Here is a 13,536-nt window from a genome sequence, read left to right as displayed (position 1 = left end):
CAGCTAGAGTGCTTTCGTAATACAAAACATTAAATAAACTAAAGAAAAATAGCCAAAGCTTGCTAAAATGTCGCGTCTCAGTTTTTATTCTATACTTTCTAAACAAATGATTTATTCCCTATTCTAAAATACTTTAAAACTTATTTACCAAAAAAAAACAGCAATGGATAGCAACATTTTGCTGAATGGGCTCAAGGTATTCTCAACAACAACTACCCCAACTACTCAAAAGGATAAGGATATTCTGATTGACTGAAAGAGTTCATTGAATCGTTTAATCATACATCAAATATAGAAATTGACTGGACTACGTGACCAAAAATATCAATGGACTAGTTAATGAAATTCGCAGCGACAATTTGAAAAATGTATGTGCATACAATTATACAAATGTCTTCATTTTTATATTTGCTCCTATGAATGTCTCTAATACATCGAGAAATCACGAATCACGAAATGTGATTAGAGCGCCTCAGAATAATTGTTGGCGGTTAAAATAAACTGCAATAAAATGTACGGAAAAGCAAAAACATGTACGCGTATATAAAACCATTTGTATATAAATATGCATACATACATACATATGTACAAAGTATATATGTACATATATTTGGTATATTATGTATGTTTATAGCTATTTATGTACTGGTTCGTATTTAAGAATATGAACACATGTTTCAAATGTATTCCAGCGCACCGGATGCTGTTGTGAGCGTTACGCTACTTGAGTTGGCTTACGCTGGATCATTATTTTTAATATAAAAACACAGATGAGCAATGAGTGTGAAGCATATACAAACTTACTGTATACATATACATGTACTATATGTATGCACTATGTATGTACGAAATTATGTAGATGCTATCATTTTCACACTGCATACATTTCATACACATACTTACTTCAAGAATCGACCCAGTTCTACATATTCAGAGTTCCATACCCGCAAACAAATGCGTTGATTTTCCTTATGAAACCGGCAAATGATCTATTTCTTCTTGTTTGTACTTTAGTATGTATGTACATATGTACGGAGCGACATGCTCTCGATCAAGCAATAAATTATAAGCACATGAAAAGCATGTTCGATTAATTATCGAAAATTATCACACAAGAAAACCAAAAACGTTTCTGCATTAGAATAGAATTCAAATCATAAATGCTCAAACGTGTTCCAAAAATATGAATATCGAAAATCTCTGCCACAAAGCAATTCGGCTGATAGCCAATTAACAAAATCTATGCAAATGCTTTTTGACGCATGAAAACTTGTTGATTAGCATTTGAACTATCTATCAAACAGCAGTGGAAGTCAGCCGGCAGCCAGCAGCCAGCAACCAGCCTGCCAACCAACCAGTCACGCCCAGCAGCGGTTACACACGCGAACAGTTAAAACTATTATTAATTTCAGCGAATTTCAGTGCCAAAGCGACAATATATTAAATATCAAGTTGTTTATTTTGGACGGTTTTTTTTTTTACGTACTTGTGTATTTGCGTCGATTGGCTGGCCAAGCGGTGGCGGTAAAAGACTGGTCTCAAAAAGAAACATGTTTTTTCACAGCCGGTGTATTGTGCCGCCACTTTGTAGATCGTGTGCTGGTTTGGACGTAATGAATATATGTATCAGTGGTCATAAGCAATAAACGCCTAAGTCGAAAAACCTGAATTCGAGAAAAAACGTTTTAAACATTTGGATTGTAATGTTAACCTTATTGGGAAACCAAAATATGTTCGTCTATAACTTTTTAAATTGCCCAGCTGGTGAGATGGGGATTTCTCAGGCACATAGAATATTAGTTGCAGCATACGATAGCATATATAACTCAATTATTTTTTAAGTCGACTTAGGCGGTAATTGCTTACGACCACAGATATATACAAATGTACGTACATATGTAGGAGCAAAATAAGAATTGCGATTTTTTTACAAGAAATCAAGTATTCAGTTTATACATCTGTCAAGCAGATATCTGTAAATACTGATAACTATTTAAATCAATAGTGCGTATAGCTGATGTGCCTTTGCACTTATGTACATACGTACGAGGGTGCATGTGCAAATTACCTGGAGATCTGGTATAGTTTTAAACCGCAACTAACACATAAAAAACAAAGGAAAATATATTTTGACCATTTATCTAACAAAAACCATATACTTAAAACCAAACTTCAAACTTTGTGCTAAAATTATATAAATTAAAAAAAAAATCACCAAAATTTCAAACTTTTTTCAGAATTTGTATTTTAGGACGATACAAGTGCAAGTTTCAAGTGGCTGCCAAATACCGTTGATTTTTAACGTTGTTTTTTTTTTTGTTGACGATGTCACGCAATCTTTCCATACAAAGTATGCTCGAGAATTTTTTATAGGCAAGAAAATACCTTTATTACGCGATCTTTTAGCAACTTCAAACTTGCACTTTATTGTACTAAAATTTAATGGGCTATACAACTACATACCTAAAATTACTCAAATTCCGAAGGAAAAGTTTGAAAATCGATAATTTGAAATGCCATACATTCTTGCATTGGATGAACCTTCATTTGAAGCATTATTCGGCTTAATCAGAACAAATATTCAGTGTAAATTATTAGCTGATGAAATTAGAAATAGCTAACTAATTCCTAATTTCATACATTCAACGATGGGCTGAAATGCTTATTAACCAGCAGTCGACTTAAAATTTATAAATGCTCACGTGCGATTTTGCTGACTTAAAATTAGAACTTTAAATTTAATTTTTTAACTAAGAAAACACCAAAAATCTTAAGGAAATGTATGTATCACTAACATATGTATAAAATGGCTACTATTTAAACTCTCCGCTGAATTTCTAAACAAAAAGTTGATCACATTCTCAGCTGAGATTTAAATGTTTTCATGTAATAGAACGCAACTTTTTTATGATTAAAAAATTCTTTTCGGGAATGTTGTCTTTCGTTTTACTTTGAAACTTCCATAGGTGTATGCATGGCACAATAAATATTATAAATAAATATTTTATAAATAAATATAATATTATAAATATTATATAATAAATAAATATTGTGCCATGGGTGTATGCATGCATTTTCCTACTTATCCTCAAACTCTCAACACTAAAGTTTTACGAATCGGTAAAAATAATTGTAAACGCCTAATTATGATTACGATGAGAAGAACTTGGATAATACATAGAGCTGATACTAGCGTGATTGGCTCGGTTTTTCCAAACCGGTTTCCACCGCGTTTTTTGGATATCTATAGGCGGTTTATATCAAATATTGATTTTTCGATGTCGAAAACCGGATTTTTTTTTATCGAACAAACCTTTTTTTTTTGTTTCATTTCATAGAAATCTTGACCTCTCAATAAAATTTGTGAGCTTTTCAAAGCTTTTTCCAGTTTAAGGGAAACACCTAATCGTTTTAAAATTATATCCTAGGTTATTTGAGGATGGCAGGAGTACACTCGGAGGTTTGCCATTATCTGCCGAGTGCCGACCGCTATTGGAAAAAAACTTTTTTTATGTTGCTGGGCCCAGATATTGGATCATGGACCTCCTAAGTGGCAGTGGGCACCTCTAAGCCCTTGGCTACGGCGGCAAGAGCACTGCTCAAAGCCCGGAAAAGTCAGAATAAATGCAATAAAGTAGTTTTTGAAAAAACAGGCGAATAATAGAACACCCTAGCTGATACCGACCTGAAAAAAATAGGTTTCTCGAAATTTTAATTTTGTTTGTAAAAATAATTTTAGTGGTTAAATTTAGAGAGGTCACTTTTGTGACGCCACCTTCGTCGGTTAAAAAAGAAAATTATATATTCATTTATTTTTTTTTTTTGTATTTGTATGTATCAAAATGCAGTTAAAACCTTCTTTAAAATTTGAATCATATTGTTGACACTGTTGGACTTTCTTTTAATTCAAATTAAGTAGCAAAATAAACTAAATTTTAGTTAAAATCGTTTCTATTTTTTCTAATAAATTTGTATGAAAACAGCTTTATGAGCAGGGAACGGATTTTTAGGACCTAAAAACCTATAAAAAAAAAAACAAAATAAAATAACGAAATAGGCTGGAAAAGGCAAAATAAAATAGCGAAAAAGGCAGGAAAAGGCACTAGGTATTGCAAAAAAAAGCAAAATAAGGCACTAAAAAAGACAGAAAATACGAAGAACAATCAAAAAATACATTTATTTTAGAAATGTTTATATTACAAGTAAAAAGAGAAAAACTATGAACTAGTTTCATTATATGAAAAATTTGTACTTTGAATCTTTGACTATTTTATCCTTTCGAGTTTCTAACTCATAAAACTTTAATTTGTATAGTTGTAGTAACATTGAACCACAAGATGCATTTTGAAGTTTTCTGGCAGCATTTTCATTCGATTTTCGCGAAGAAATGCCTCAATGTACTAAATGTGCGCTCGACGTAAGTTGATGCAAGTGGAGCCCAATTTAAATATGGAACGTTTGAAGGGCGTTTTCCTAGCCCTTTACAATTTTATCCAAACATACTCTATACTCTATCTATACTCTATCTCTTTAGCAGTAAAAAGGCAATTTCCATAAAATCCGTTCCCTGTTTATGAGTATAACTTTTTTCTTTATTTTAAGTCCCCGCGGGAGATAACGGCAATCTAAAGCTATTGTTTTTCAAAAAAAAAAAACGATATTCATCAATTAGATGAAAATCTTTAATGACCGAGAGTTGTTAAATTTATGCTGTGCAATTCTTAAAAGCAAAAAAATCATCGCCTTAAGAAAAAACATTTCGGTTGATCACACTTGGCTGGTTATCTGGTTATGTGGTTATATTTTTTATTCAGTTTACAACAATAACATACATTGCAGAATATTCATTTTTAGCCAGATAACCTGATAACCAAGCAAGTATGAACAACCCAATTTATATTTAAAAATTCTGGCTATTCTTCCATTGGATAAAATATACTTTTCTATTGCATTTCTGCATCAAAAAGAAAATGTTGAAAAAAAATGTCGCTTGCGTTATTTTGGCGGTTAGGGCTCGATATTATGCGCACATTTTTATAAAATTAAAATTTTTTCTGTATACAAAAATTATGAAAATTGTTATCGTTTTAGTAAGAACGGAAACTTTTCACATAGATGAATTTCATAAATACCGTACAGACAGCGGCTTACTGCCAAGAAAATACAAACTACTGCAGCATACCTTCTAGCAGAAGGAGAGTGAAAAAGTATGGTTAAACATTTTTAACAAGTAGTTATTCTCGTAAACCTCGAGAATAAATAAATTCTAGTTAATCTATGTATGCATCTTAGCTACTCATTATTCTATTAAGTTTTGTACATTTTCCGTTCCACTTTCTTAATAGCTAAAACAATTCTCTTTTCATGTCCGGCATTTAGTGATAAAAATCAAAATACCAACTATGCTACGCAAACACAATTTGCAGATGAAAAAAGCTTAATTAATTGCTTGAAAATATATGTATTTTCTCACCGTAATCACATAAAAAATACTTCGCCAATCTAAAGTGTACGTCTTTAAGTACTTAGTGTGCTTCCTTCCCACCCCCTCTGGTGTGTATCTAAAGTCAATTAATGCACCCCCAATTTCTGGTGATATGGTAATTTGCTAATATCTTCATTTAAATTTTTAATTACATTTTTTGTTTGCAAACAAATTCAGTGCATTTTGCGATAATCGTTTTTTTAATGCTAAGGAAACTCGTTATAGCCATTAAAGCTGTACAATACAAATTTGCTTTTAACAGCTAGAGTTATTATCTAGTCGTTTTTTGCGCTTTTTAATTAGCCGATGCTTAGATAATAGAGCTGAGATTAACTATGGTTACTGATGTTCGTTGTCAAATAAAGTATTGTAGCAATAAATTTCGGAAGTTATATTTATGAGAAACTAGTTGAAGTTAATGCGAGCTATGAATGTGAGCAGGTTTTGTTTGGATTTTGTTGTTTTTTACATTTTTTAAACAGGTTTCGAGGAACCTAGTACGCGTATCTATCTACCAGTTTCGTTTTATTTTATTTGTCCCATTGTTTGGGTTTTTAAGAATTAATTTAATTTTTTTTCTTTAATATCTATTTACTAATATTTCTAATTAAACAATTTTTATAACCAACCTCTATGTCATAAATGCGCTTCGCTGAGCGCAAGTAACGCAAATATCCATCTGTACGTTCTGTAGCTACAGTGAAGACTTTGATGCGTTTCGCTGAAAATAAAAATAAAAGTGCATGAAGTATGTTATGTATGTATGCTGTATTCTTAGTAATGCTTAATAATGCATGGAGGCATGTCATGTATGTGTGTATGTATGTTTGAGTATAGCAAATAGTTTATTAGACTACAACGCATTGCAAAGCACAGAGGACCATTTTTTTAAGCTACTCCTACATTGGCTAAATGAGTAAGTGCATTTGAAATTTTTTTGTTTAAAAAAAACTTAACACATCAACTTGCCATAAATTATCGCACTTTATTATTAATTCGGCAATAAAAATAGTCGCAACTGGTTATCAGCGACTTAGTTGACTTGAGTTGATCAACTGGAATTAAAAATTAAATTACTGTATTCAAAATTTACAAGTTCAGCTAATTATGAGCTAGTAAGGCAAATAATTTTGTTCTTTGATGCGTGAACTTTTTGGTAGCGTCGAAATACAGCTCTTAGATGCCTAAAGTTAATATAAATGTTTCATTCAAGGAGGTGCTTATGCCAAAGAATTCTATCGAACCGATTGTTAGTAAAGCTGTTAGCTTCATATTTACAAGTAGCTGGTACTCTTTTGTTTTCTGTATAATATTTTCAGTTATTGTGGTTGTAACAGCATACACATTTCTAAAGATCCCTACTTCAATGCTTTTCTCTCTGTGTATTAAAATTTTAACGAAATATTCGCTTTATTGATAGCAATTAAATTGTAGTGCTCATATTCATTACTCGTATGAGTTCAAATTGGCAAAATTTGCTTTTGTAGCGCTTTCCGCAGAACATGGAAAGAACAACTGATGCATACACGCAAAATCAGGGCCGGCTTTAGAAGCAATGACGCCCGCGGCGAAATGGAACGAAACGCCATTACATAATAATATGTATTACCTCGGTTTCTTTTTCTTATACGATAATCAATTGCAGAAATAGTCGAAATAAAAGAATTTCCAATTTTTACTATAAGCAAAATTTTCAGATATTAATTACAGAAGTTTACCTTGCCTTTGGCTTGAGCAAATTTTTCGATGGTTTTGGGCAAGTCATTTTGAGTAGCAATCTCGTTTTCAATAGATAAGATAGCTAAAGCGTTTAATCTTTCTTGAGACATAGTATATTCTAGGTACGTTTTGAGAAGATACGATTTCGAAAAACTTCGCTCCCCGCCGACAACAGTCAACGAAATCCTGAGATAAACCCAAACATTAGGAAATACATCCAAGACAATTTTCTTGACGAAATTCAAGAACCTCCAATGGCCATTTAATCACTGCAGGTTTAATAGGGCGTTCGTGATCGAGATGAGCATCTTGACCAAATTCATAGCCCTTATTTCTCTAGGTGGATAGAAATTCAGTGCAATTTCCTATTGACTCAGTGGCTGCAGCGATGTCCATGGTTGTACTCTGCATTTTTTTTACTCATGAGATTGGCCTGGAATGGGATGTCATACTAAACAACCAGGGAGATTAAAAATTCAAATCGTAACATTTTGTCAGCCAAGCATTTAGCTTCATGGTGGACAGCTGGATATTTCAAATTATAGTGAAAATCTCCATTCCGACACAGTAGATAATTTCATGAGTTAAAAGCCCTTCCGAAAGGCCTTCCTGAGAGTCAAGAGGCCTTCCACTCTACATTCCTTTCTCCTTTCTTTTTTGTATGGAGTGGAAAATTGAAGGGCTTTTTGTTTCGCTACCGATGGAAGGCCTTCCAGAACGGCTTTTATAGGACATATTTCAGTAGGCCTTTTGGAGGAGTTCTTTTAAAGCTGCTTCTTTAATTTATAAATACCATACATCTTTAAAGTATTTGCTTAACGTTTATATCAAATATGTTTTATTGCAACTTAAAATGTTTATTGAAATTCACTTTTAATGCTAAATAATATAAATTTATGCGTTCGTGTAAATTGTAAATGGATAAGCCCTTCTAGAAGACATGCAAGAAAGTAATTTTTAGTCCTTCTCGGGTAGGCCTTTTAGAATGGCTTTACTTAGGAAGGCCTACATAAATTATCTTCTGGGGGGCTTCCTAAATTTCTTTTGCCAGATATTTAATGGCCTTAAATGTTTGACGGTGAGATTTTCGACATAATTTTTGAAAATGGTCCATCTCTGGTTAGATCCTCAGAATAGAATATAGGTAGATGCGCTGAAGTACACCAAAAAGCGTGATCTACGTAACCGGAACGACCCAGATTTATATCTGGCCGAGGACGGTCACTTCAGCAACACTCCCCAAAATTTCTTTGAGGAATTTGTATGATGTTACAACAACAACAACATGCATGTTCTGGATGAAGAAGTAGTACGCCCTCCGCCAAATTCAAGGAATATCCTTCCCATGGTACAAAGGGTGCTCGCGGATTTAGTTTGTGGACCCCGGTTTGATCTACTTTGATTTGTAAATAACTGATATTTATGTTGTTTTCAAGAGTTGCGAGAGAAGACAGAGAAGAAAATTCACATTCGAAAATTGTATGCAATAAAAAATCAAACGCCACTCCCTCCTCCCCTCGGTTTGGCGCCCAGGCCACCCCTCGCAAATAAGTGGGGTAGTCTGAAGTTGGAATAATAGCGTGAAAAATTTGACGGCATAACTTCCTCATATCTATGAGTTGTACATATAAAAGCAGTTGAAAAAAAAGAAAATTTACTGAAAAAAAGAGATCACCAATGCATGTAACCGCAGATGTAACCACAGACTCATCGACATTGGACAAGCGTTGAAGACGTTGAGATAAACAAAAAGCATATAGGTAAACTAGTGAAAAGATAAACAAAAACGTACATAAGCAAAAGCAAATAATAATAATTAACTGAATTCATATTGCACATGAGCGATATGTACATATATAGTTATCCAAGCGCTAAAGAGTGCATAATAAACAGGAAGCATTGTTTTTGTTGCGGTCATGAAATGGTACGATAGTAGCAATCAACGGCTGATTGTTCTGTAAGAGAGAGTGCACATATACCGCAGTTCAAAAGCAATTAAATAAATGGAAAAATGCATGAACCAAAATGGGAAAAATGGGCATGCACAAGAATGTAAATATAAATGGCAAAGTGATCTCATTTGTATTCGCTGCTCTGTATAAGCGCACTAATATGAAACAAGAAATAATTTATTAAGAATAGCGCATAGAAATATTCCAGCTACTTACCTTCTTCCTCGACTGCGGCATCATTGTTGGTATCTGTAGTGGCTGCATGCGTTGGCGTCCAAGCGCAACAGGACCATAGGCCGAGTAGCAGCAATAGCGTGTAGCTTAATTTTGGTTTATCTAATATCTGCATATTTTCTTCTTTTATTTTTTAAGTTATTTAAATTTTGCTTTTTCACTTAAAATCTAACACTGAGAAACACATTCGCATTTGATAAAACTCTTTAGACACTATGCGTATTTAATTTGTTTGTTTAGCCGGCAGTGCACGCGACCAACACTCTCGGGCAAGTCTATACGTCTGCTGACCGAGATGCCACAAGCTCCCCTTAAGAGACGATCGAGAGATACACAAGTTAACCACAAACACAAACGGCGACAACAATTCCCAACGAAAGCAAGTATGCGAATGAGTACAAAACGCCAAGAGGAAGCGCCAACTAAACTTGCTCCAACAGAAACTGCTCCCGGCGATAAGAATAAACAAGATTTTTTTGGCATGGGGTGATTTCATGAAGCTGGCAACACAGGAGGGGCTATCAGCTGTTTGTGCGGTGATGCCAGATGACGGAGCTCAAAGTACACAGTGAAAAAATTGTTTTTTTTTTATCAAAACTCAAAATTAGATTTTCTAAATGCTTATTTATTGAAGGACGTGTTCTTACCCACTCTACCAAACAAATAACAAATACTGCTCATTTTTGTGTTGTATATGCATTAATAGCAATTATTTTTATTTGCATACCATTTTTCATAAGTTTTCTAGAAAACGAGCAATTACAAATAAAGTTCAAAAGCAGTCGATTTAAAAAATGACTTTCTTTTATACGTAAATATACAAACGAAATTAAACGTTGTTGTTCTTGTTGTTGTTACGATTTTTCATAGTAGTAAGTGCATTGGTATTGGTGGCACTCGAATTTGTTTTTGTTATATGTATTTTAAATTATACTTGTATATCCTGTCTGGTGTATTCAATGTAAATTACGAAAAATAAATGTGATTGCTTATGTGTATAACTGAACGCGAAAGGAAAGTGTAAGCTTAAAAATTGCCAAAAACTCATAAATATAATAAATGTTCAGCGCTTCTTTGTATCAGCGCTTATACATATTAGTTAGGAAGCTTCAGGATTTGTTAGCAGTATTTCTCTGCTTGCTTTATCCAAAGACATGCATTTTTTGTATACATGTATGCATGTATTCGTATGTTTGTTGTATGTTCTTAAAAAATATACTTAAAATAAAGACAAGTCTTCTGCAGCTGTTGTTGGCATCATAAATCAGTTGATTGTTAAACATATGCTCAAAAAGAAATATCAAACAAATTAACGAGAATGTAAAAAAGAAAATTTTATTAAGACCAGCACTCGTTGCGATTGCGTTGCGCATATATTTCGCTCTCTTTTCGGCTATGTATTTCTCCATTTGCTACCTTTCAATGCTCATAGATATGGAAATTTGAATGACAAAACAGCTTCTTACAACATGCCAAAACCTTTTGAGTAATTAATCGCTTTTAGCAGACGTTCCTCCAACTTGTCTCGACTGCTGTACTCTGGCAGCAATAACACATTAAAGCACGTGTGCGAGGTGGGCAAACGATCGCTGTCGGGACCGTGCCGTGTGATAAGCAGCTTGAGGCGACTTAATCCGCCAACAGGCACGCGATCCGAACCAGTGGTGAATTCGAGCAATTTACGTTTTGACTCCTCTGGCATGGAGTGTACAACGCTCCAAAAGTCTTTGATTGTTTGCGAGTCCTTAGTGTAACCACCCTCATATTCGGTGGATTTTTCCAGTTCAACAAAGTCAAATTTCTAAAGAGTTTTGAGAAATCATTACATACTTTTTAATATTACATACTTAAAGATCAACTTACTCTACTACCGCAGACCAGCAGCTCAATTTCCTCAGGACGAAAAAGTAATTTTAATGGCGACTCATCTGTTACCATTTCGAAACCTTTTTTGAAAGCCTTAAATTGTCGTTCAATGCTTTTATTGAGCAAATATTCGCTATACATATCAACGAATTCTTGTTTATTATGTTGGCCAACAACTATATCACCGCCACCGGGTTTCAATTCATGTTCGACTACATCGCCGAAAACATCATTGTAGCTAATTTTAAATGTTTGCATGAATACTTCTTCCATATCGGCGTCCTGATAGTCCAGCATCGATTTCAAACTTCGATACAATGTCGGATTCCAATATTTTAGATCATAAAATGTACCAACACCACCCATTAATTTGCGATAGACGACCATAGGGAAATTCACAGCCAGAATGATGTTATTGTAAATAGCTAAACCTAAAATAATGCCGATCAGCGTAAACTGAGCCTCATTTTCGAATGGCGCGGAGTTGAACCTGGAAATTTAAGTCAAACCAGTAATTTCTTTCAGTAGGTAAAAGCGAAAAATATTCAACTTTACTATCTAAATTTGACAAAATATTCAATTACACACATCTTTTGATTATTATATACTCACCATACAGTATTGGTATCTTCCTGATGCACAAACATGCCATAGTCCGGATTGAAAATCTCTTCGACAATCAGCTGGAAAAATTCTTTGGATACACCACCCTCGTCAATACCTTGTTCGCCAACGAACTCAACCACTAACTGCTTTTTTAAGTCTTTTGGATTACTCATAGCAACCAGTTCAAGCTAAAAACAATCATTATTATTTTTTATATTTAAAATGTGTCCAAAATATTTATAATACCCCAATGAGCGCATCATCGATTATATTTTCACGTCGCACTTTCAGCTTTAAATCAGGCCTTGCACCAACCTCATTTCCATCGGAAAATGAATTCAGTAGTGAATACAACGAGGAATTTCGTTCACTGTACATGCGTATGCGACTATCGTAGTAGAGTGCAATGACCTTGGTCGCGGGTGTTAATATGAATGAATACAGCATGAAGGAGAAATGCAAATCTAAACAAAAGAATTAATATATTTAAATAAAAGATTAAAGTATATACACCCTCACCACTGGGATTCAGCGACAAATTTCTATAAGATAAGTAATCGCGATCCATTTGTATTGCATCGCTCAGCGGCTCATTGTAGAACTCTTCAAATGGCACCAACGGCACACGACAGTCCATGCTCGATAAACCCAACTCTTTCTCTAGTTTGTCTTCCGCGAATTTCGGATAATGCGGTTTAGGTACTTGAGTATAGAAAAATATATCATCATCATCGTTGGTGGTATCCGTGTTTGAAGAAGCATCAGCATCGGCTGCATTACCCGATTGGCTGTGAGCATTGATGGAGCTGGTGTCCAATTCTCCAGCTAAGATGTTTGCGTAGAAAACAATCTGCAACGGGGGATGAGGTATATTATAACAATAATAATTGTTCTAACTTTAAAGCAAACCTTGAGTACGCGTGTCACCGCAAATACATCAGAATTCTCCTGTACTGTGTCCTCGTCTTGTATTACTTGTAATGTGATCAACTGTTGACAAGACTGTACCAGCGATTGCATTTGATCTTTACAATGCGCGGCCCAGATGCGGGCTAAACGCGCTTGTCCCGCTACTGATAGCATGCGACAAGCATGACAAAGCTTGGGTAGCGAACGTTCCAAATACTCCAAGTCCTCAAAACTGTTGAATGCTACAAGACGCAAATATTATAATATTGAATAAAGAAAATAATGGACGGAACAGAGTCATGCAACTAGAAACTAGAATTAGAAGAAAAATAATTGCCACTTACTATTTGTAACCATGTCGAAACAAATGACCAGACAATGTATCACCTTTTCACAGGCGGTCTCACGCCCATAGCGTATGCTCTCGGCCAGCAAGATTATGTTGATATTCAACGCATCACGTATGCTCGTATTATTCAAAGCAAATAACTTCTTTTTAACGCGCCGCAAACTTTCCAAATCCAACCACGTCTCATTGCTGTTTAATTGTATGACTGACTCAGTGTCCCCGCAACCACGAGCCGCAGCTACTGCGGATGAAAATTCATCAGAAGCTGCATCCTCTTCCATTGGTTCATCATCGCAGTCGATACAAACGTGCGTCGGCTGTTGGTCTCTGATTGGCGTATCGTCCTCGGCCGATACGCAAGTACTGTCCTCATCTTTGTCAGTTTCCCCTTCTAGAGTACGCAGATCTTCTTTTTT

General features: G+C 34.7%; 3 protein-coding genes across 6 annotated transcripts in view; all 3 read right to left on the bottom strand.

The window, feature by feature from the left end:
- Positions 1 to 9,856, bottom strand: part of LOC118739124 (procollagen-lysine,2-oxoglutarate 5-dioxygenase-like) — a 31,513-nt gene extending 21,657 nt beyond the window's left edge. The window contains exons 1-2 of the mRNA XM_036470287.1: positions 9,373 to 9,856; positions 6,115 to 6,206 (exon numbers count right to left, since the gene is read on the bottom strand). Coding sequence (XP_036326180.1) covers positions 6,115 to 6,206; positions 9,373 to 9,505 — 225 coding nt within the window. The 5' untranslated portion in view covers positions 9,506 to 9,856. The remainder of the gene's footprint in view (positions 1 to 6,114; positions 6,207 to 9,372) is intronic.
- LOC118739122 (sodium-dependent phosphate transporter 1-A-like) overlaps positions 1 to 13,536 on the bottom strand; it is a 441,416-nt gene that overhangs the window by 361,957 nt on the left and 65,923 nt on the right. The window lies entirely within an intron of this gene.
- Positions 10,173 to 13,536, bottom strand: LOC118739120 (ubiquitin-protein ligase E3A-like; the record flags this gene model as incomplete). The annotated part of the gene is given in 7 exon segments (XM_036470274.1): positions 10,173 to 11,191; positions 11,254 to 11,746; positions 11,869 to 12,050; positions 12,109 to 12,326; positions 12,382 to 12,712; positions 12,772 to 13,013; positions 13,116 to 13,536. Coding segments are annotated over 7 exon segments (2,226 nt in total), but the record flags the coding sequence as incomplete, so codon positions are not given.

Source organism: Rhagoletis pomonella, unplaced genomic scaffold (genome assembly GCF_013731165.1).
Source record: "Rhagoletis pomonella isolate Grant_MI unplaced genomic scaffold, Rhpom_1.0 Rhpom_scaffold_00005, whole genome shotgun sequence".
NCBI classification, from domain to species: domain Eukaryota; kingdom Metazoa; phylum Arthropoda; class Insecta; order Diptera; family Tephritidae; genus Rhagoletis; species Rhagoletis pomonella.
Note: the sequence above shows the minus strand (reverse complement) of the source record. Positions and strands in the feature narration are given on the sequence as shown.